We start from the raw sequence: 22546 nt of genomic DNA, 5'->3' as shown, positions 1-22546 counted from the left end.
AAATTCAGATACTCAAATTTGCATGGTACACAAAATAATGGCCTTTGGTGTAATCCAAAATGCCCCCCATAAAATATTTCTAAGCGTACCCCTATAATATGCTGTTTCATTTGTCGACATACTAGATAGTTTGTTTGTTTGTTTGTTCATTTCCACAATTGACACCCCCTGTTACATAAAATTGATTCCATTATTTCTGAATGATCAGAATACATCCATTTTTTTAATGTAAATTTCATGTCTTCAGAGATGACCCTGATGAAGGCGTAAGCCAAAACATTGGTCTAGTTAAAAAAGTATTTCATGAAGTTCTGAGTGTGCAACGACAATTGTTTCTTCCATTAAGTATACTTCATGTTTCTTCATAAACATTCAACAAATGATTTAGCTGTGGTCTGTTAATTAAAACAAGCTATCCTTGTCTGATGGGAAAGTTAAAAAGACAGGTGATCCGGAAAACAGGTTTTGAAAAATGTTTTTCAAATTATTAATTTACAAAGCCTGTGTTGGTGCTATAAAAAAATACACCGGTCACCTACACTGCGCACGCATCCTCCACCATTTCTCAAACTCAGTGACGGTCATGCCAACAGCTATTGTGACCTGTGTACAGACCTTTATGGAATGTCAGTGGTGGAACCGCTAGCCTTTTATCAGCACAAACACAATAAACCGTAAAGTGAGGGCCTCATTGGCGTTAAGCCATGTTATGAAACGTTAAAGTCAAGTTGTGAACCTTGAGGCCTTCTGCATCACTATAAATGCTGTGTAGCAACTTAGTCCGGTAACTGCAGAGATGATGGTGATGTTTCTGCTCTTACTGTGCCTGCTGGGTCCCCCTGGTTGCTATGGGGCAGAAGATATTCCACAGGACTTGATGGTTCTTGCTGGTCCCTTGACCCAAAGTCCCATCAAGGACCTGCAGTTTAGTCCCTCTTCCAGCCAAGATGTCTTTGATTGCAGCCAAGCCCTGCCTTCAGAAATCAAACAGCACTTCCTTCATCTTCAGAGTCTGGGGGTGACCCACTTCAAGGTGCCCCTCTCCTGGTCTCGAATCCTCCCCACAGGAGACCCCAGCCAGCCCCATCAGGACACAGTCAAGTGCTACAGGACCCTTCTGGAGCAGCTGACAGAGTCAGACCTGCAGCCACTGGTGGTGCTACACCACTCAGCTGTTCCACAAGACATCAGAGACATATTTGGGGACTGGGACAGCGCTCACCTGCCAGAGATCTTCAAGCAGTATGCAGAATTTGTGTTCTCACAGTTTGGAGACTTGGTGAAGGCCTGGATCACCTTCAGTCACGTAGATGAGCTGCAACAGCTCTCTGTCCTCGAAGGGGCCCTCAATGCACATGATAGGGTTCATAAACTTCTGACCTCTGTCAAAGGTACAGTTGAAAAACTCAGTTTTTACAGTTGTTTTTGTAGCCCCTTAATGCACGCCGTACCTCCTGTACTATAGTACTACACTACTATGGCAGTGCACGGGCCCTTAGTATTACATTATGACTTGGTCATTGCCATCCTGGTAACAGCTCATTTATAATGCCGTGTCTTAAGGGGTTAATTTGATCTTTATTTAGCCAGGAAGGTCCCATTGAGGTATAAAACCTCTTCTTCCAGGCAGCCCTGGACAAGACAGCAGTTGTAGTTGCACACTACATTAATAACATCCATCTGTGAACATGCAGCTAGATTAAAAATGCATAACACATTCATTTTAAATAGTTTTGCTAGTGTGTGTAGACCACAATATAGGCGTATGTATTACATTTTCACATGTTTACATTTGCATTAGTGTTGTGCGAGTTTATCTCCTGACCTGTGTCTTTGAACTTGAGATAACATTATCATCTTACTATTAGGTGACCCGGTGTCATTTGGAGCAGCGGTGGATTTTTTTCTCAGCAGAACCGTAAACATGGTGAGTTCATTCAAGCTTTAACGTGTCTCTGGTGGTATATTATTATTTAGGCTATTTAATGTTACCCAAGGTATGTTTCCGTATATTATTGCATACTGCCATCAGACCCCTTAGCACTTCAGGACCGGCTAAACTGTGAGATGCATGTGGACTTTGCCATATGGATCATGTGCAATTGGTGTGTGTGTGTGTGTGTGTGTGTGTGTGTGTGTGTGTGTGTGTGTGTGTGTGTGTGTGTGTGTGTGTGTGTGTGTGTGTGTGTGTGTGTGTGTGTGTGTGTGTGTGTGCAGCCTGATCTCCAAAAATTCTGTGCTCCTGGACACGGATGTTAAGGACACGAAATCCGTGTCCAGGAACACGGATTTTGCCAAATTTCCGTGCTCCTGGACACGGAATTGTTTTCCGTGCTCCTAGACACGGAATTGTTTTCCGTGATGGGCACACGGAAGTGCTTTCTATAGGCTATTACCACAGCACTGTGTTAACTCTATCATTAGAAAATACATACCAAATGCTATTCCTAAACAAAATAATGCTAGCAATTTAAGTTGTGCCCTGACCAAAACATTCCCTAACCTTAACCTGTCATTAAAGACATATTTTTGAGAAATACCTTTTCCTGTTGGTCACTAGGCTATCAAACTCATACAATGAATGAAAGAAAACTAGCTGTGCCCAGACCAAAACAATCCCTAACCCTAAACTGTCAGTAAGAAATGTTTTTTTTTAGACAAAATATTTGAAATTTTATTATTATTATTATTTGAAAAAAATCCTGAGAAAACACAAGACTGTGGAAATAGCCTATAGAAAGCACTTCAAACAATTCCGTGTCCAGGAGCACGGAATTTGGGCAAAATCCGTGTTCCTGGACACGGATTTTGTGTCCTTAACATCCGTGTCCAGGAGCACGGAATTTTTGGAGATCATGTTGGTCTGTGCCTGTGTGTGTGTGTGTGTGTGTGTGTGTGTATGTGTGTGTGTGTGTGTGTGTGTGTGTGTTTGTGTGTTCAGTACTGCATTATTCTACCGGCACTGTACTATCTGAATACTTGCACTGAGCCCTGCAAATCATCACTTGATTGTACATTTTATATTGTAATATTTCCTATACCTATTTTTTATTACATTAGTTATACTGTTGTACTTCTCTTTACTTTTGGGGGCATCTGTGGATTGCTTCTAAAGTCTTCACTGTATCTACTGTATAGTGACAATAAAGTTCTCTATTCTCTCTACTCTACTAAACTTTTGCAAACAATGAATTTCTTTCTGTGGTAGAAAAATGTGGACTTTGTAACAGTGCTGACCGACTATGACTGCTCTTCACAAACAAATCTTGAAGCGAAACTAAGGCACATTCAAGACTTGGAGGTATTATTTTCTAATAATTTTGATGATTTCCCTTTTATGACCAGAGAAGTAGATAATGACAAAAAGACCAACAAAGGTCGGCGTCTGCGCCTTGAACTTAATGCTCGTGTATAGCTTGGTGCGAGCACTCCCAAAATAGTAGTAATCACTCAAGATAATGGAAAAAAGGAGGCGTACGCAAGACTTGTGTGAAAAAGTGTATTGAAGCCGAAAATATACAACAGAAGTCTAACTGGAGAGACAGACGTTTCGGAGCTAGTCTATTCTCAATGTCTCCAGTAGGACTCCTACTGGAGACATTGAGAATGGACTAGCTCCGAAACGTCTGTCTCTCCAGTTAGACTTCTGTTGTATATTTTCGGCTTCAATACACTTTTTCACACAAGTCTTGTGTGCGCCTCCTTTTTTCCATTATCCAGAGAAGTAGATAAACATGTATATTTGTTTGCACCTCAGTCTTCTAGCACACCTGTTACGTTTGCATGAGACATTTAATTTAACTGACTTTAATTCTGAATAAAGCTTAATTCCGCTTTGAAAACGTCATCTACAGTAAACACTTAATTCGGAATTAAAGGAAAGATCAAAGTAAACTCGACGAAACAATTTAATTCCAAATTATTAAATCGGAATTAAAACCATCATGTAAACGTAGCCATTATGAAACCCGCCAGTATATACCCTGATGCTCCCCCGAAATAATCCATGTTCTGGTGTGTTGTAATGTTGCTGGTTTGAGGCAGTTACCAGTAGTTATAAAATGTGATATATACTTTCTATACAACCTTGATTATACAAATCGTGGGTAAAGACTAAGGATATAATCTGAAGCATGTGCGGGAAAAAGCCTCCATTTACCAGCACATGGCAATTTCCCCTATACATTGAGTTGAGACATTGAAGTTTCATCTTAAAGACAGCAGTATGGTATGAATATGACAGAATTTACTGAGTAAAACACACACGTAGGTGCCTGGATGAGCAAAGAAATAAAGAAAAGAAAAGAAATTGGAATTGTATATTCTTTTAAGTACTGTACTACACAATGACTTCATGTGTACATTTTGAATGTTTCAGAAAGAAAGGCATAAACTACCAATTCTCATCTATGATATGGAAGTGAAGAACTGTGCCTCAGTGGACTTGCCAATTTCAACCGTTCTCAAAGGTACCCAAAAGTATGATCTACCTGGTGTCATTTGTAATTCAATACGTTTGTCAACGGCATTTACCTCAGAGAATGTTTCAAGGAGAAAAATGTCCAGAAGTTGTTCTAAAGAGTCAGCAAAATGCATTGTGTTAACAATACAACATTTCATGCTGTGCATAACGAGGGAGGACAAGGGTTAGGGTTAGGCCGCTTTCACATCAGAGCGTGGTGTGGCGTGGCGTGGCGTGGCGTGGCGCCAGCGAGAAGACGGCGGCCTTTCTGCCTAGTCTCGGCTGGTGTGTTCTACTCTGCCTTTCACACACAACCGTCCCGCCCCGCTTCCCCGTTCTGGTGTGAAAAGGCCCTTGGGGTCAGGAAGACAGCAGAGGTGGATACTGAATGACGCACATTGGACTGTTCCTCGCTGAAACATGTCTTGAGGGCAGAAATGTGTGCGATGGACTCCATTTGACATCCAATCACAACAGGAGGCAACTTCGAGGGCGGGGCAACCTTTTGAGCCAATCTTTTACAGCTTTACAGTATTGAACCAACAACTGCTTTAACATTGTCTGGTCTATTTGTTGCTGCCATTTGTGTTGATATGCTTTGAGTAATGTCAAGTCAAGTCAAGTCAACTTTATTTATATAGCGCATTTCATACACATGTGCAACTCAATGTGCTTTACAAATACAAAGAGCCTTTAAAAGTATTTAAAAGCCAAAGAAGATTTCAAACATTAAGATAAAACATATGGTAAAAAGAAAATGGAAATAAAAACATATAATTTAAGCTAAGCTGAAATTAAATAATAATAATAAAAATAAAATTAAAAAACGCTACGATAAAACATATGGTAGAATAAAAATTACAATTAAATACATACAATTTAGGTTAAGGGTAAGCATCTGCAAAAAGCTTCGTCTTAAGTCTAGATTTAAAGCTTTCAACAGAGGGTGCATTTTTATGTCATCTGGAAGATGGTTCCAAAGCTTTGCAGCATGGAAGCTAAAAGCTGCCTCCCCACACTTTGTTTTGACTCTTGGCATTACCAGCAAATTCTTCTCCGTTGACCTTAGTGACCTATTTGGTGCATAGAGCTGAAACATATCCAGTAGATAGGTGGGTCCCATTCCATTTAATGATTTGAACACGAGAAGCAGTGCCTTAAAATCAATTCCGTAGCTTACTGGGAGCCAATGCAGTGATCTCAAGATTGGAGTAATGTGGTCAAACTTCCTTGTTTTAGTAACTACCCTTGCTGCTGCATTCTGGATTAATTGAAGCTGTTTGATGGTCTTTTTGGGGAGGCCTGTAAAAAGACTATTGCAATAGTCAAGCTTACTAAAAATGAAGGCATGTATAAGCTTCTCCAAATCATGCTTTAACATTAGGCTTCTGAATTTAGAAAAAAAATTACGTGGTAAAATGCAGACTTAGTAATGGCTTTAATGTGACTGATGAAGCTTAGGTCACTGTCAATAAGGACGCCAAGGTTTTTAACAGTATCCTTTGTTTTCAGCCCCTTAGTTTCCAGGACAGTAGCAATCTTTTGTCTCTCCTCCTTTTTTCCAAATATAATAACTTCAGTTTTGTCTGTATTTAGCTGGAGGAAATTGTGGGACATCCAATTGTTGATTTGGTCAAGGGGTTCAAGGGGGGGTGTAGTCATTGGGGGACATGGATAAATAGAGTTGGGTATCATCCGCATAGCAATGGTAATGTATTGAGTTATTCATGATAATGTGTCCCAGTGGGAGCATATTGAACAATAGTGGTCCCCAAATGGAACCCTGGGGGACCCCACAGTTCAGGGACATCTGAGATGAGATGTGGCTACCAATGGCAACAAAGAAACTTCTTTGTTGTAGGTATGATTTTAACCAGTTGATCACTATGCCAGTAAAGCCAACCCAGTGTTCAAGTCTATGTAATAGTATAGCGTGATCAACCGTATCAAATGCTGCGCTTAAGTCTAAAAGCACCAGAACAGACATTTTGCCAGCATCAGAGTTCAGTCGTATGTCATTCATAACTTTAATCAGGGCGGTTTCAGTGCTGTGGTTGGCACGGAAACCTGATTGAAACTTGTCGAAGCAGCTATTGGACGTTAGGAAGGCAGTTCATTGATTAAAAACTATTTTTTCTATTATTTTACCCATGAATGGTAAATTAGATATGGGCCTATAGTTATTTAGTACCAATGGATCCAGGTTGTTCTTTTTAAGTAATGATTTTACAATAGCTTCTTTCAGACAGCCTGGGAATATGCTAGTTTGTAGTGAGGTGTTGATGATCTGAAGCAGGTCAGGTGATATCAGGTGTAAGACGGATTTGAAGAAGGCTGTTGGTAGAATATCTAAGTCGGATGTAGAGGAGCTGAGACTTTGCACAGTTCTGCTAAGAATGTCCAAATCAACTAAATGAAAAGTTCTCATGGAGTTTAGAGACAACTTTACTGTATCAAAGTGGTCCACGTCATGGGCCAGTTGCACCTGTGTGCGGATGTTTGTACGTATTTTTTCAATCTTTCCGTTAAAAAAGGATGCAAACTCATTGCATTTGCTCACTGAGAGGAACTCAGAGGGCATTTGATTTGGAGGATTTGCTAACTTCTCAACAGTGCCAAATAGGACATGTGCATTATTCATATTTCTATTAATTATGTCAGAGAAAAAAGATTGTCTAGCTTTGGAAATTTCTTGGTTGTAGTTCGAGAGCGTGTGTTTATAGATTTGGCAGTGGACTTCAAGTTTGGATTTACGCCACTGTCTCTCAGCTCTCCTACATTCTTGCTTTAACAATTTAACTGTGGGATTCATTCTCCAAGGTGCTTTTTGATGTCCCACTGTTTTGTTTTTGAAGGGGGCAATAGCATCCATAATATTGGTCATTCTTGAATTAAAATTAACCATGAGATCATCTGCATTCTCTGAGGTTTGACTTTGGATTCGCAGGAGGGCCTCCTGAAAGAGTGCTGCTGTCTCACCATTGATAATTCTCTTTTTGACCGTAACAGATTCCCTTTGCACATGAGGGTACATAGAAACATAAAAAAAATGCAGAAATGATCAGAAAAACAGAAATCTTTGACAGTAGCACAAGCATTGAGACCCTTTGTTAGCACTAAGTCTAGCGTGTGGCCTTGATTGTGTGTTGGTCCTGTTACGTGCTGTGTAAGGCTGAAAATATCAATAAGACTTAAGAATTCCTTACCATAGGCATCCTCTAGGTCGTCAATACGGAAATTGAAATCTCCTGTTGCTACTATGCATTCATACTCCACACAAACATTCGATAACAGCTCACCAAACTCTTCTAAGAAGAGTGTTGCAGAAAGTTTTGGAGGTCTATAGACAGTCAATAATAATATGTCAGAAGAGCATTTCAAAACTGCCGCCAGGTATTCAAAAGATGAAAAATCCCCAAGTGTTGTTTTTTGACATTGAAATAGTGACTTGAAAATAATTGCTAACCCCTCTCCCCGTTTGTTCTGCCTTTCTGTACTAATGAAATTAAAATGTGGGGGAGTTGCTTCAATAAGGGTGGTAGAACTAGTTTCTTTTTCCAGCCAGGTTTCAGTTAAAAGAAAAAAAAACAAGGTTGTGATTACAGATAAAATCATTCATTACAAAAGGCTTATTTCTGAGAGATCTGGCATTCTGTAAGGCTAACTAATGTGTCAAATGTGTTCATGATATACTGAATATATTAAATGGAATGAATAGCAGGGTATTGAAATGTTACACATTGGCCAAGCTGCCCCATGTCATGTAGACTAATTTGCTGGTCAATGTTACCTTAAAACGTTCCATCAACCTAGGCGTATTGTGCAAAAAATGTTGTTTTGGCTGCACCATTGTCACCAATAAATCCTAGGAACTTTTAACGTCAACTATAAACTATACAGCTTTAGCGTCAAATCATCACAGAAGCCTCGTATTGAAAAAGGGCAGATGTGTCATGGGTCTTTCCTGGTCCCAGAAAAAAGGCAACATTCTGCCCTCAGGCCACAGGATGCTTGGTAACACTTTACTTAATGCCGGTGGTGTCATACGTATGGCATGACAGTGTCCTAACAGTTTCATAGTGCAGTCATGAACGTGTCATAAACTTCAGGGGCGGAGTGGGAGGACTTTTCCCACCGGGACAATTTCCCCCTTGTGTATATATATATATATATAAAATCCAAGAAAAACCCAACGTGAACAACATGACACAAAAACCACGAAATCTGCAGTCGTACTACATGTGGACATTAGTAATGTCAAAATATCAACTTGAAGTGGAGAATTGTAGCCTACACCTTGATAAAATGTGCACTCCACTGTTAATTTGACAGTTTGTAGGCCTATTGAAATATCGTTTAAGGAAGATAGGATGATCACGGGCACAAAGTTTTGAGTGTGGGGATTTTTAGAAGTCTACATTGTGCAATAAACCCACCATGCAGCAAATAAGCCAAACCTACGCTACTTCAAAGCACAACCATAAGTCAACAAAATTAATAACCAAACGGTGTAGGCCTACCTTAAAATGCTGTCTTTGTTGCAGCAAATGTCTTTGTTTCTTGCAATTACTCCACTTTAATCCACAGTTTACACACCCAGCACTGCTCACATCAGAATCTTGTGTGGTAATCATTTTGTTCCATTTCTTCAGACATTGCATAGGCTACATCCTAAATGTGCCACATATAAATATATGTAGACTATGATAATGTTATTTCTACTATAAGGAGATATACCGGTAGTTCTAACAAATCAATGCCATTCAAAACAAAACCCACTGCTTCTGTGTATTCCTACTTAGCTGCAGGTCACTTCCTTACCACTTGGTGGAGTCTGTTCGTAACCCAAGCCAATAACCACAGAACAAGTAAATCTGGACTGGCAGACTGTAAATTGTAACAGTCATGTGGAAATCGGAAAATAAATCATAGCTTATTAATATTTCCATCCTTTGGTAACCAATCTAAATATCACAGGTTCTTCAAGCACTGAAAACGAAACAGTGTTAGTAAGATCTAGTAAACTTCTATTCCGCGATCTACAGTGTATGAAAATTATCAGTAGAGAAGGGGTGTGTCCAATTTACTGCTTGACACCGTCACTGAAGTATTGCCGTCTGGACACGGTATATATAGTGGCAAGTCAACATAGCACTGAAGTCGAAGTGGAAAGTTAAGTTGTAAGGTAGATTTTGTTGACATACTGTATATGTGAGAAGTTAAAGTGATACTGTCCCATTCTTGGAAATAAGCTTAGGCTATTTTACACCTCTCCTTGAGTTAAATGATTGAGTTTTACCTTTCTCCTGTACTTTCAACCGTTCTCTGAGTATGGCAGTGCAAATTTTACCTCTAAGCTAGCAGTTAACATTGAGTCCTATGAGACCAGTTAGCCGCCAGCTGGTCTCATAAGACTCAATGTTAATTGCTAGCATGGAGGTAAAATTTGCACTACCATACTTGGCGAACGATTGAAAGTACAGGAGAAAGGTAATACTCAGTCATTTAACACAAGGAAAGGTGTACAATAAGCTTACTTCTGCCCTCAGAACAGGCGCCATTGGATAAGGGCAGTGCTAGTTACATTTTAGAGCTAATCTGCAGCCCTGCTAAACTGTGGGAAACGCTTCTGACGGTGGCACAGAGTTACATTTATGCTGAAAAAAAATTGTTTTGTCACTGAGAAGACATGTTGTTCAGTCGCCAGGTTTGCCTAAAAGTCGCCAGAAGAGGTTTTTAGTCGCCAGAGACAGCGATGGCAGCAGCTAATGGACTACACAAGGTTGAAATACCTACTTGTTGGATCAATAGTAAAACTGACTTTATCTCAATCACCCATTACAAAAGTTTGTACTGCTCTTGAATTACTTCCTGTTGTGATTTGATGTAAGGTGGAGCCAATCACACATGTTCCTACCCTCAGAACCAGAGAAATTAGAATATAAGAGAAGCTTCACTCTGATTGGTTCCCATTGTTGCCAGTTAGCTTTGCAGTTCCTCTTGGTTGCCCACTGGTTGGGGAACGCAGGCAAGTGGAAACAGAGTGGAAAATGTATGAAATGGAAAATGGAGCCCATAGGGCTAAATGCTAAATAAATTGCTACTGCAATTTGCTGTCACAACTTTCATTATCAAAATATTCCTGGTAGGAATTATGGCTGATGATATAATAGGCTGTATTGTCAATTTTTTAGGTGTTTTCCAGCAGGGCTGAAGATTCCGACCTGAACTCGCTAGCATTCTGCTAATGTTTATGAGTTTGGCCTCATAAATTTAGCTTCATGACCCAGTATATAATGATCTAGGGGCGCAAAAAAATCTAAACGATACTCAAATGGGTTCTTATATTATTTCTAGCTTCGAACTGAATATTAATATTTCAGGACAAAAACGTATACAACGAGACAAAGATTATTATTGTAGAAAACTACATTGACACCCATTCATTTTTCACTTGTCTATGGGTTAGGGTTAGCCAGTTTTAGCTAGTAGCTACTTCCGTCAGTGAAAACCCCCTGTCAGAACATCTTTCAGTGGGGACAAATCTGTTGACCCCTACTGACTCCCCCTCCTCGCAGTAGGAGTTAGATCCTTTAGTGGCATGTGGCATGTGCCAGTGACATGCGGAAGTGGCATCACTGGCATGCTATTATAAAACACATTTTTTTCCACTGTCAGGTTAGGTTTAGGAATGAGTTTTGGTTAAGGCATAGTACGACATCGTAGTAGCCACTGTAGCCATAGTAACCATAACCATGACGGCACTTGGCATGCGCAACCGTGACGGCACTTGACATGTTAACATGACATGTTAATTGTTGTAATTACAGGCCTAGAATACATAAATCATTTAAAAAATATTATTATTAATATAACTATAATTATTATAATAATTAGTATAGGTCAGTGGTTTTAGAATCTAGTATAAAATCAATGGACATTCCACTGCGGTACTTCCGCATGTCACTGGCACATGCCACTAAATGATCTAACCCCCTCTCCCTCCTCACAATGTACTCTAAGGTTTGTGCTGTTGAGTTTGCACAAATGTTGTTGGATGTACCTTTCTTAGACCAGACTGATATGCCTTTCTTTTCTTGCAGTATTGAATGACAAAGACCTTCAAATACTTGGATATGAAATCCATAGCTTTTGGGGGAGCACAAAAGTCAAATACTCTCGGTAATGTTCCTTATGAAATTGTTTGATTGCATGAATTGTACTCCTCACTTTCTCTTGCTCTTACTAACTTCAATTATTTTCCAAACTGTATGTATGTCTTCAGATCATCACATGGATCAGTGTCTCCTTATGAGAAGGTCTTGCAGAAGTTCAGCACTCAGACTCCAGCTGAGCGTGATGAGTTCTTCCTTGCATCGTTTCCTGAGGGCTTTCAGTGGGCTGTCTCCAGCGCATCTTTTAAAATGGAGGGCGGCTGGTCTGAAGACGGCAAAGGCGAGACGATATGGGACCAATTTGGACACCAGGGTCATGTACTTGATAAACAGACTGCTGACTTGGCTTGTGACAGCTACAACAAGGTGGACTATGATGTGTATCTCCTCAGAGGTCTTAACGTCAACATCTACCAGTTCTCCATTTCTTGGGCCAGAATCTTCCCCTCTGGCCTCAGGGAAAGTCTGTCAGAGAAAGGAGCCCTTTATTATGACAAACTGATCGACACCCTCCTTCAGTCGGGCATAGAGCCTGTTGTCACCCTGTACCACTGGGATCTTCCTCAGGCCCTGCAAGACAAAGGAGGCTGGGAGAGTCCCACCATTGTGGGAGCTTTTAAAGACTTTGCCGACTACTGCTTCTCCAGATATGGAGACAGAGTGAAAACCTGGAACACCTTCAGCAGTCCTCAAGTGGTCAGTCACTCTGGCTATGGCACTGGGGAGCATGCACCAGGACTGAAGGACCCAGTGGTTGCATCTTATCAGGTATGAAGCTGAATCATTTTCTGTTCTGAATTAGTGGTTCTATGTAATATCCATTGGAAGTCCAATTTATCTCATTAATTAATATTTTATTTCTTCTTTAGGTAACTCACAATATTCTGAAGTCCCACGCTGAGGCCTGGCACACCTACAATGATAACTACAGGAAACAGCAGGGTGGGAAAGTGGGCATTGCTCTGAACGCAGACTGGGCTGAACCTCTGGACACTACCAGTGGCTCAGTTGAGGCAGCTAATCGCTACATGGACTTCATGTTGGGCTGGTTTGCTCACCCCATATTTGTGAATGGAGACTATCCAGACAGACTCAAGAGTCAGGTTGAGCTGAAGAAGACAGAGTGTCAACCCACAGAGGTAGCCAGATTACCTGTCTTCACAGATGCTGAAAAACAGAGGATCAAAGGAACTTCAGATTTCTTTGGGCTTAACCACTACACCACCCGTCTCGTAAACGACAACATGGAAGGCTGCGTTCCAGGACCTCATGGTGTTGGAGACTTCCAGTCCCATGTTGACCCCACTTGGCCAAGTACTGCATCTGACTCAATTCACCTGGTGCCATGGGGGCTACGCCGTTTGCTGAACTATGTCTCAACCGAATACACTTCTGTCATTGGACTGCCCATTCACATTACTGGCAGTGGGATTCCAACAGCTTACAGTGGAGAAGTACTCAATGACATTCAGCGAATAGAGTTCTTGAGAGACTACATCAACGAAGCACTCAAAGGTAAATAGAACTCGAAATGTGTATTAAGTTAAAACTAAGATAATGTTACAGGATAAACATGACATATTGTATGTTTATTTGTTTCACCAGCTATCCTTCAAGATGGCATAAGTGTGAATACATTCACTGTTCAGTCATTAACGGATGGATTTGAAGGTCCTCAAGGATACAGCGAGAGATATGGATTGCACTATGTACATTTTGAAGATCAAAACAGGCAGAGGACCCCTAAGCAATCTGCATATTTCTACTCTGAATTAATCAATAATAATGGCTTCATTGGTAGGCAAACAGACGTACCAGGCCAGGCCATATACAAGAACACTCAAATCATTAATAAGAGACCATATTTACCTCCATCTGAAGTTCCATCCACATCCAAAGTGGTTTGGGAGAAATTTTCACATCAGTCTATCTTCCAAAGGAAGCTTTACCATTATGGAACCTTCCCTGACGGTTTCCAGTGGGGCGTATCTTCCTCGGCCTATCAGATAGAAGGTGCGTGGAACACGGATGGTAAAGGGCCAAGTGTGTGGGACACTTTCACCCAACAGCCTGGCAATATTCCTAACAATGACAATGGCAATGTGGCTTGTGACAGTTACAATAAGGTGGAAGATGACCTGTACATGCTAAGGACTTTAAAAGTTAAGTCATACAGATTTTCCTTGTCCTGGTCAAGAATCTTTCCTGATGGCACCACATCCTCTCTGAATACTAAGGGAGTAGAATATTATAATAGTTTAATAAATGGTCTTCTAGCCAATAACATCGCTCCAATTGTGACTCTCTACCACTGGGACCTGCCTCAAGCTTTGCAAGACAATGGTGGATGGAATGATGCCAACATGATCAACACCTTCAATGACTTTTGTGACTATTGCTTTAGCACATTTGGGGATAGAGTAAAATTTTGGATCACCATCAACCAACCTTACACTATTGCGTGGTCAGGTTATGGGCTGGGCCAGATTCCTCCCAATATTAAAGATCCAGGCCAAGCCCCATATAATATTGCCCACAATCTCTTGAAAGCCCATGCCAAAGTATATCACACGTATGATACTAACTACAGGCCAACCCAACACGGTTTAGTGTCCATCAGCCTCAATGCAGAATGGGTTGAGCCAAAAGACCCCAATGCCCCACGAGAGGTAGATACAGCTGATCGAGCTCTCCAGTTCCAGCTTGGTTGGTTTGCCCATCCCATTTTTAAAAACGGGGACTACCCAGAGGCCATGAAGTGGCAAGTCAGCAACAAGAGCGAACTTCAGGGTCTTGCACAATCCAGGTTGCCAACATTCACAGATGAGGAAAAAGCATCCATTCAAGGAACTGCTGACGTGTTTTGTATTAACTCATACACCACCAAAATTGTACGATATGTGACAACACCTCTCACTCCTCCATCCTATGAGACTGACCAGGACCTTGGTAAAGAGGAAGAGCCAAACTCTCCAACCACTGCTATCCAGGGCCAAAGAGCTGTGCCATGGGGTCTCAGACGACTCCTCAACTGGATCAAAGAGGAATACGCAGATCCTGACATCTACATCACAGAAAATGGCATTGCCTCTGATCGTGGAATAACAGTAGATGATACCGATAGAGTGTTCTTCCTTAAAACTTACATCGATGAGGTTTTGAAAGGTACAGATAAACTCAAAAACTTCATTTTGCACTGCATAATATTGCATATGCATGTTAGGTCATGTTTATAAAACTGTTGTTACATTCATATTTGGATATTTCTCCATAAGCTCACGACCTGGATGGGGTGAAAGTTAAGGGCTACAGCATTCATTCCCTGATGGACTCATTTGAATGGCTCAATGGCTACAATCTGGGTTTCGGCCTTCATCACGTTGACTTCAGTGACCCCCTGCGACCAAGGACACCAAAGCGATCTGCCCACTACTATTCGCAAATAATAATGGACAATGGTTTTCCTGAAACAGAGGTGGAAAGAAAGTTGTACGGACATTTTCGAGAGGGCTTCGCATGGAGCACATCTACAGCTGCCTATCAGGTAAGTTTATTATCAGTGATGAGTTTTTGTTTGCGGTCTATTGATTTGGTTCTTTAGCGTTTTAAGAGAGATTATTGTTGTGATTATTTCAACTGTGTTTCTTACTTTTTGAATTTAATTTCAGGTTGAAGGAGCCTGGAAATCAGATGGGAAAGGCCTCAGCATCTGGGATCAGTTTTCTCATCTTCCTGGAAAGATATTAAATGATGACAATGGAGATGTTGCTTGCAACAGCTATAACAAGTACCTGGAAGACGTGGAAAGGCTTAAGAGTTTAAAAGTAACCCATTATCGCATGTCTATTTCCTGGCCCAGGGTTCTGCCTGATGGCACTACTCAAAATATCAATGAGGCTGGGCTCAACTTCTACCATCGTCTGATCGACGCACTGCTGGCTGCTAATATACAACCTCAGGTTAGGACAGACACAGGCATAAAACCATGTGTTTTTAATTTTTTAATTATTATTAAACATTGGCTTCAATAATTTATTAGAAGATAAGACAGTGTCTATTTTTAACCTTGATTGAAGCATATGTGAATAAAATACACTTTGTTTTCAGGTGACCCTTTACCATTGGGACCTCCCTCAAGCTCTTCAGGATAGGGGAGGATGGGAGAACGACTCAATTGTTCAATGGTTCAAAGACTATGCAGACGTCATGTTTAGTCGCTTAGGAGACAAAGTGAAATTCTGGATCACCTTTAACGAACCATACATTACAGCTAATTTAGGATATGGCTATGGGGTCTTTGCGCCAGGTAGATTAAAATCTGTTATGTTTTATGTACATGTTTAAACCTTATTTACAGTAGATTGATTTGCAATGTGCTTGCTTTATAACATGATTGAACAAGAATGGCTTCGTTGTCTTATTAATATTTCTGCAGGCATTAGTGACAGACCCGGCACTGGTCCTTACATCGCAACCCATAACATAATCAAGGCCCATGCTGAGGCCTGGCATCTGTACAATGAGAAATATCGACCTCAGCAGGGAGGGATTATCTCCATAACCATAAATTATGATTGGGCATACCCCCGCAACCCAGCCAAGCAAGAGGATATAGATGCTGTAGACCGCTACCTTCAAGTAAGAGAGGTCACACATTTCTTAATGCAAATGAGAACGTGCAGTCTCTTTATAAATAATGTGGCTAGAAAGTCTTGCCTTTTTAAATAAGCGGTGATACAGATATGTACGTATTTTCTCTCCACCTCGTCAGTTTTTCCTTGGATGGTTTGCTCATCCGATTTTTAAAGGGGACTATAGTGATGTGATGAAGAAGGCGGTCTACGACAGGAGCCTGGCACAGGGTCTTCCCAAATCCAGGTACTGTGAGGGTGAAAGTGAATAACCAAACCAAAACCATGACGAAGTGTCTGTATGAACAGTACCGGCGCAACATGGACAGATGGCTGTGATGGGAAAATGGCCAAATTGATGTGAAAATACTGTAGCTAAATATGTAAAGATGTGTGATCTTACATCTAGCAATAATTATTCAACACTATGGTTCCATTTTTCCCAAGGCTTCCAGAGTTTACACCTGCCGAGATCCAAAGGATCAATGGAACCCATGACTACTTTGGAGTTAACTATTACACATCTGTATTAATATTCCCGGTGAATTACCCTACAGAAGAACAAAGCTACGATGCGGACAGGTGGGCTATGGAATACACATGGATTACAGAAACATAATACACTCACACAGTTTATCGCACAGATTATGCTGACACCCATACCCTGACTTTTTTTTTAGAGGAACTGCAAGTATCAAGGACTGGTCCTGGTTGGAATCTGGCTCTGCCTGGTTGAACATCGTTCCAGATGGTTTCAGAAGCTACCTGAGGTTCATCAAGAATAATTATGGCAACCCTCCCATATACGTCACTGAGAACGGCATCTCAGAGAAAGGCCCTGTTGATCTCAATGACACACATCGGATTCACTGTTATGAGAATCACATCAACCAGGCCTTGAAAGGTACTTTTTGTTTAATTGAGAAACTGTTTACATATGGATCTTTTTGAAAACGCATTGGTTTTGGCGTTAAACTGATTTAAAATCCTCATATCAAAAATTTGGCTTTAAAAATATCCCAGTCATGGGTAAGCGCTTAGGGCGTCATACTTGTAGTCCAAAAGTTGCTGGTTCGACTCCCGAACCGCTAGGTTGGTGGGGGGAGTAATCTACCAGTGCTCTCCCCCATCCTCCTCCATGACTTCGGTACCCTGAGCATGGTACCGCCCCACTGCACTGCTCCCTTGGGGCGACATTGGGGGCTGCCCCCTTGCACAGGTGAGGCATGAATGCAATTTCGTTGTGTGCAGTGTGCTGTGGAGTGCTGTGTCACAATGACAATTGGAGTTTTCCAGTTGGTCTTTCCCCAGTTGGCCTTTCACTTTTTTATCCTTTTTAGGGGGCTAAAATGCACCTGTTACAGTGGAGTTTTTATTTGTATCCATATGTTGCGTTTACACCGAACAGGATCATTTAAAAAAAAAGTCAGGATACGTGTAAATAGCATCTAAAAATGCACATGAATGACACATGAATGTTCCAGGCATTTATACAGTCGATACTGTACATGTGCGTATATTGACCTCAATGATTCCTTCACTGAATTGATTGTTATTTACGTATGTGTTGCATTTCATACTCATTACCGCAGTATCCCAAGCAAAACCACACGCTCTAGGGACAGTACCTACCCACAAGCCATCCGTCACTTAAATACGCACTAGCACTTTACAGCTACTCCACTACCTGGCCTTCCTATCTCCTTTGTTACTTTGCACAATGCTACTACTGTTCTGTACATACCATGCACTTTAAATATTCCATTGCACTTTTCTATGTCTCCAATGTTTTGAATGCCATTCCCTGTTTATTTATTTGTGTACCCCCCTGTTTTTCTTTCATACCCCCTCCCCAGTTTTGTGTCTTTTGTTGTGTTGTTGTGTGAGCACACCAAGCAACATTCCTAACAACTGTATTTTTTATACTGTTGATATGGCTAAATAAACTTGAAACTTGAAACTTGAAACTCATTGCTACAACTTCACTGAATGCCTTTTCAGCTTACCTAATAGATGGCGTAGACCTGCGTGGCTACACAGCTTGGTCACTGATGGACAACTTTGAGTGGGGTTCGGGCTATGCGGAACGCTTTGGCCTGTTCTATGTGAACCGCTCCGATCCCTCTCTTCCACGCATTCCAAAGGAGTCCACCAAGTACTACTCTACCGTCATACGCTGCAACGGCTTCCCCGATCCCGCTCTGGGTCCTCACGAGTGTCTCACACCCGAGTCAGGAGGTAGGACTTGACTCATACCATAAAATTACTAAAAAATTACTAAAGCTCAAGAAGAGATATTATAGTGTATGGCTTTCATCCAACTTCTTGTTGCTGACATGCACATTTTAATCGCTTTGACAGGAACAACCACATCTCCTCCTACTACTGTACCCTCGGCGGTGCAGTTCCTGGGTATGAACGTGTCCCTTCCTGACGCTACTGTGGCTCTCAACGCTCTTTTCAGCCTCACCATCATCGGAGCTGTTGCAGCCGCCCTCATGACATACAAGTGTATCAGCGCAACCAAAAGGTCAAAAGAGTCAGCAGTTGAAAATGTGCCCCTGGAGAACAGACTGTAAATTATCTTGATCTTCAAGTTTTGTAAATAGCAATACTGGGGTGAATTTCTCGAAACCAAAGTTGCTTACTACATTAGCTACTTTGTTGCTTTCAATGCATTTTCCCACTGACAACTACCGAAGTTGCTAACAGGCTAACAACTTCCCTTTTGTGAAATGCACCCCAGTACTTTGGTAGCATTATAGTGCACGATTGTCATAATAGCCTCATTTACATGAGATATTTTAATTCAGAATTATCTCAATTTAATTCTGAATAAAGCTTAATTACAATGTCAACTTGTTCAATGTAAACTGGACGGAAATATTTAATTCTGAATTCTGAATTTGGAATTTAAAAACGTCATGTAAACGTGGTCACTGTAGTTGAAGTTGTATTCTACAATTTGTCCTTTAGATGGCAGTGTAATCAAATTCTTCAATAAAGGACTTACCTTAGGTCTGTGTGTATGAATAAATAATCTAATTGGGGAAGTTTGTGCATGTGAACCTTCTTCTTTGTCCTTTTCGATCACTGTCATCACAGGTTGGGTGTCTCAGGAAAGGTTTTATGGTTATATGCTTGGTGTTGGTGTGTGACTCTGAAGCAAACGCTTTTTAAAATACAGTTCCATGATCATAAGACAGACAATGACTATGCTTTCAAGCCTATGGACATATTCACTTGGGATGAGGTGATAAAGCTCCTTTTGGTTTGTTTAGTGGACTCATGCAGCATTATATAATTCTACATTATCATTGAATTGAACCTGATGATCGGTAAATGGCCCTTATAAGATAGTAGTATAGGTTACATTAAATTAATAGTGGTTTATATATTTCAGTCACATACACTACATGATGTTGTCAGTAGAATAGAACAGAATGAGTTTGCACTTTGCAAACTTAATTATCTGCCATAAAAGTATAGGCACAATATAAACATAGCATGAGAAATGTGTGCGTCTCATGTTGTTTATTGCTTTTATGGCACATTGCTTTCAGCTTCACAGGCTTTCAGTGCTGAAGATACGCTGCAATCTGACAGAGCGCTTACGTGATAAGATTGCCGTTTACTAGGTGCAGTCTTACTGACAACAAAGTTCATTTCAGGAAACTACTACAGCTAAGTTGATAATAACACTGCTTGGGGATACCTCTGGAGGACTTACAGCAGCACGTATGAGCAGGCCCGCCCATAGGGGGGACAAAGGGGTATGTTGTCCCGGGCCCAGAGAGATAGGGGGCCCAGATGGGTCCCCATTATATTGCATGTATTGGGGAGGGGCCCTTTCAGATGACTTTGTACTGGGCCCAACAAAATCTGTCAGCGGCCCTGTGTATGAGTATATTAATATACGAGTGTGCATTTGCGTAAATTGGTGAGCTGCAAATAAAATTCAGGGCCTTTCCTAAGACAACGAGTCGCTTGTTTTGCTTTGAACGCTCAATGGGATCCCATAAGGAAAATTTATGAGCAGAGTAGAAATTCAGTTTCCTACTGCGGCACGCATAAAGCTCACAAGGAAAGCCCAACGGACTTATAAATCACTTGTTCCACCACGGCCGCATATCACACCAGTCATCTTTTTTGGCTTTCTTCCCATGGAACTTTAGTGTTGAGATTTACAGAAAGTGAAATGCACGTGGCAATGGGAGATTTAAATTACATTTTTGCAGAATTAACAACTCTTCCATAATGGGAATATTATCAACAAACTTTAATGTCAGAGTTATCTCAGAGTATAGCCTGGCTACACACATGCCATTCCTATAGAGGGATGAATACAAACATGTACAAGCTGTAATATAAGATGTAAACGCTGTAAATTCTATATAACTTATATTGTACAGTATATCTGCCAGTGTGTGTGTGTGTGTGTGTGTGTGTGTGTGTGTGTGCACAGACACGTGAGTATGCTTGAGTAAATATGCACGCACATGTTGCCAGATCAGCATTTTTTTGTCCTATTACCCAAAGTCATGTCTGAGTTCCTGTGGAACAGCTGAGCGGTGTAGCACCACCAGTGGCTGCAGGCCTGACTCTGTCAGCTGCTCCAGAAGGGTCCTGTAGCACCTGACTGTGTCCTGATGGGGCTGGCTGGGGTCTCCTGTGGGGAGGATGCCAGACCAGGAGAGGGGCACCTTGAAGTGGGTCACCCCCAGACTTTTAAGATGAAGGAAATGGTAATTTATGTGTGGGGACAATTTGACTATTAAGTTGTAATAGTTGAAGGAGGTAGGTCGGCACACTGCCAATAAGCTAAAAAAAAACCTTTGTTATCTAAAATATCATTGTTTCGATCAACCGGGATCTTCATCAGGCATCTGATTGTCTGGCACCTGCAAAAAGTGTTTTTGGATGTGCGCACCGTACCCAAAACTACAAGTTGTATTTGTAACGTGTTTTTTTTGGCAGAACTTGTACGTCTAAGAGTCCTTTAACTTCTGTATCCCAGACTATGGGTGCATTCTTATATCTGGACTCCCGTCCTCCCTTGCATGTTAGTGGCCTCATGACGACGTCACAGACGACAAAAGTGTATTTCAATATCTCGCAAAAACAGAATTTTACTGTCATTTCCTTATTTGCAATCAGCATGGTAAATGCAGATAAGTCCCCCAAAAGTTGTTCTTTTCCCCACAGAAGTGTGAGGCCACAAGCGCAGGTCGAGAACGGGAGTCTGCATATTGGGATGCACCCAGTGTAGTGTTGTTCATGTTTACATAGCGTGAACAGAAACAGCACCCTCTAGTGGGTGAGCATCTTTTGACAAGGGTGTCGGAATGAGTTTTAAAGTGGTGGTGCATTTTTTTTCTTTATTTATCTTAACAATGTTACTGCTGCTGCACTCCACTCATTTGTCTGCAGTTAAAGTTTTAAAAAAGCCTCATTTAAGGAGCCCAAAAGTGGGGATGCAAATGCACCACTGCTTCCTTCTTTCCGTCTTTTCACTATGGCAGCAGTTCCCAAACTTTTTCCTTGCGAACCCCCTTGTACATTTTTATGTGGTTCGCGCACCCCCCTAATCAAATGTTTTGGTGTGCTGATGGCCACTCAAATATGGCTTCACTGCACAAAGCATTGTACATTATGTAAAGTCATGTCCCCAGTCCTCATTTCCAATAGACTTGATGTTTCTTCAAGCATACAATTCACCATAAAATCAGAAACTACTTCATTTTCATTAATGCTGTATAAAACACACACATTTCCGCCATTGCTCAATTCAACTCACGCACCCCCTTGTGGCAGGCCACGCACCCCCAGGGGTGCATGCACCACAGTTTGGGAAACCCTGCACTATGGTATGATAGATGAGGAGGCACGCGCACCACACCGCACGTGTCTCATTATGGAGCTGATAAAAAGCAGTTCATTGCTCTTGGGTTGATAAAGGCCCAATAAACAAACAACATCCAGACTGTTAGGCTTTGATTACTTTTAGCACTGTCATTCCAGATAAGGCTGAAATTCGGTATGGAGGTCATGGCTTTACGCAAGCTGCCATAAACAAGTTTTAGTACCCAGCGCATGTTTCATGTACGTCATCATAGTGGTCATTTTGTTTGTTTGCATTTGGTGGGGGAATTAGCCTACATTATGCTTGGAAAACCATTCATGTCTATGTTTCATGTACGTCACAGTGGTCATTTTGTTTGTTTGCATTTGGTGGGGGAATTACATTATGCTTGGAAAACCTTTCATGTCTATGTTTT

General features: G+C 41.2%; 1 protein-coding gene across 1 annotated transcript; it reads left to right on the top strand.

Moving 5' to 3' along the window:
- The first annotated feature begins 796 nt into the window (after positions 1-796).
- LOC134460478 (lactase/phlorizin hydrolase-like) lies at positions 797-19312 on the top strand. Its single transcript, XM_063212866.1, has 13 exons — positions 797-1391; positions 11765-12405; positions 12507-13152; positions 13243-14802; positions 14913-15181; positions 15306-15596; positions 15745-15943; positions 16073-16275; positions 16409-16515; positions 16716-16850; positions 16949-17172; positions 18270-18506; positions 18630-19312. The coding sequence occupies exons 1-13, from the start codon at positions 797-799 to the stop codon at positions 18845-18847; spliced, it is 5325 nt and encodes a 1774-aa protein (XP_063068936.1). The 3' UTR covers positions 18848-19312.
- Positions 19313-22546: the final 3234 nt, after the last annotated feature.

The sequence above is a fragment of the Engraulis encrasicolus genome, chromosome 13 (genome assembly GCF_034702125.1).
Source record: "Engraulis encrasicolus isolate BLACKSEA-1 chromosome 13, IST_EnEncr_1.0, whole genome shotgun sequence".
NCBI lineage: Eukaryota > Metazoa > Chordata > Actinopteri > Clupeiformes > Engraulidae > Engraulis > Engraulis encrasicolus.
This window is presented reverse-complemented; position numbering and strand designations above follow the sequence as displayed.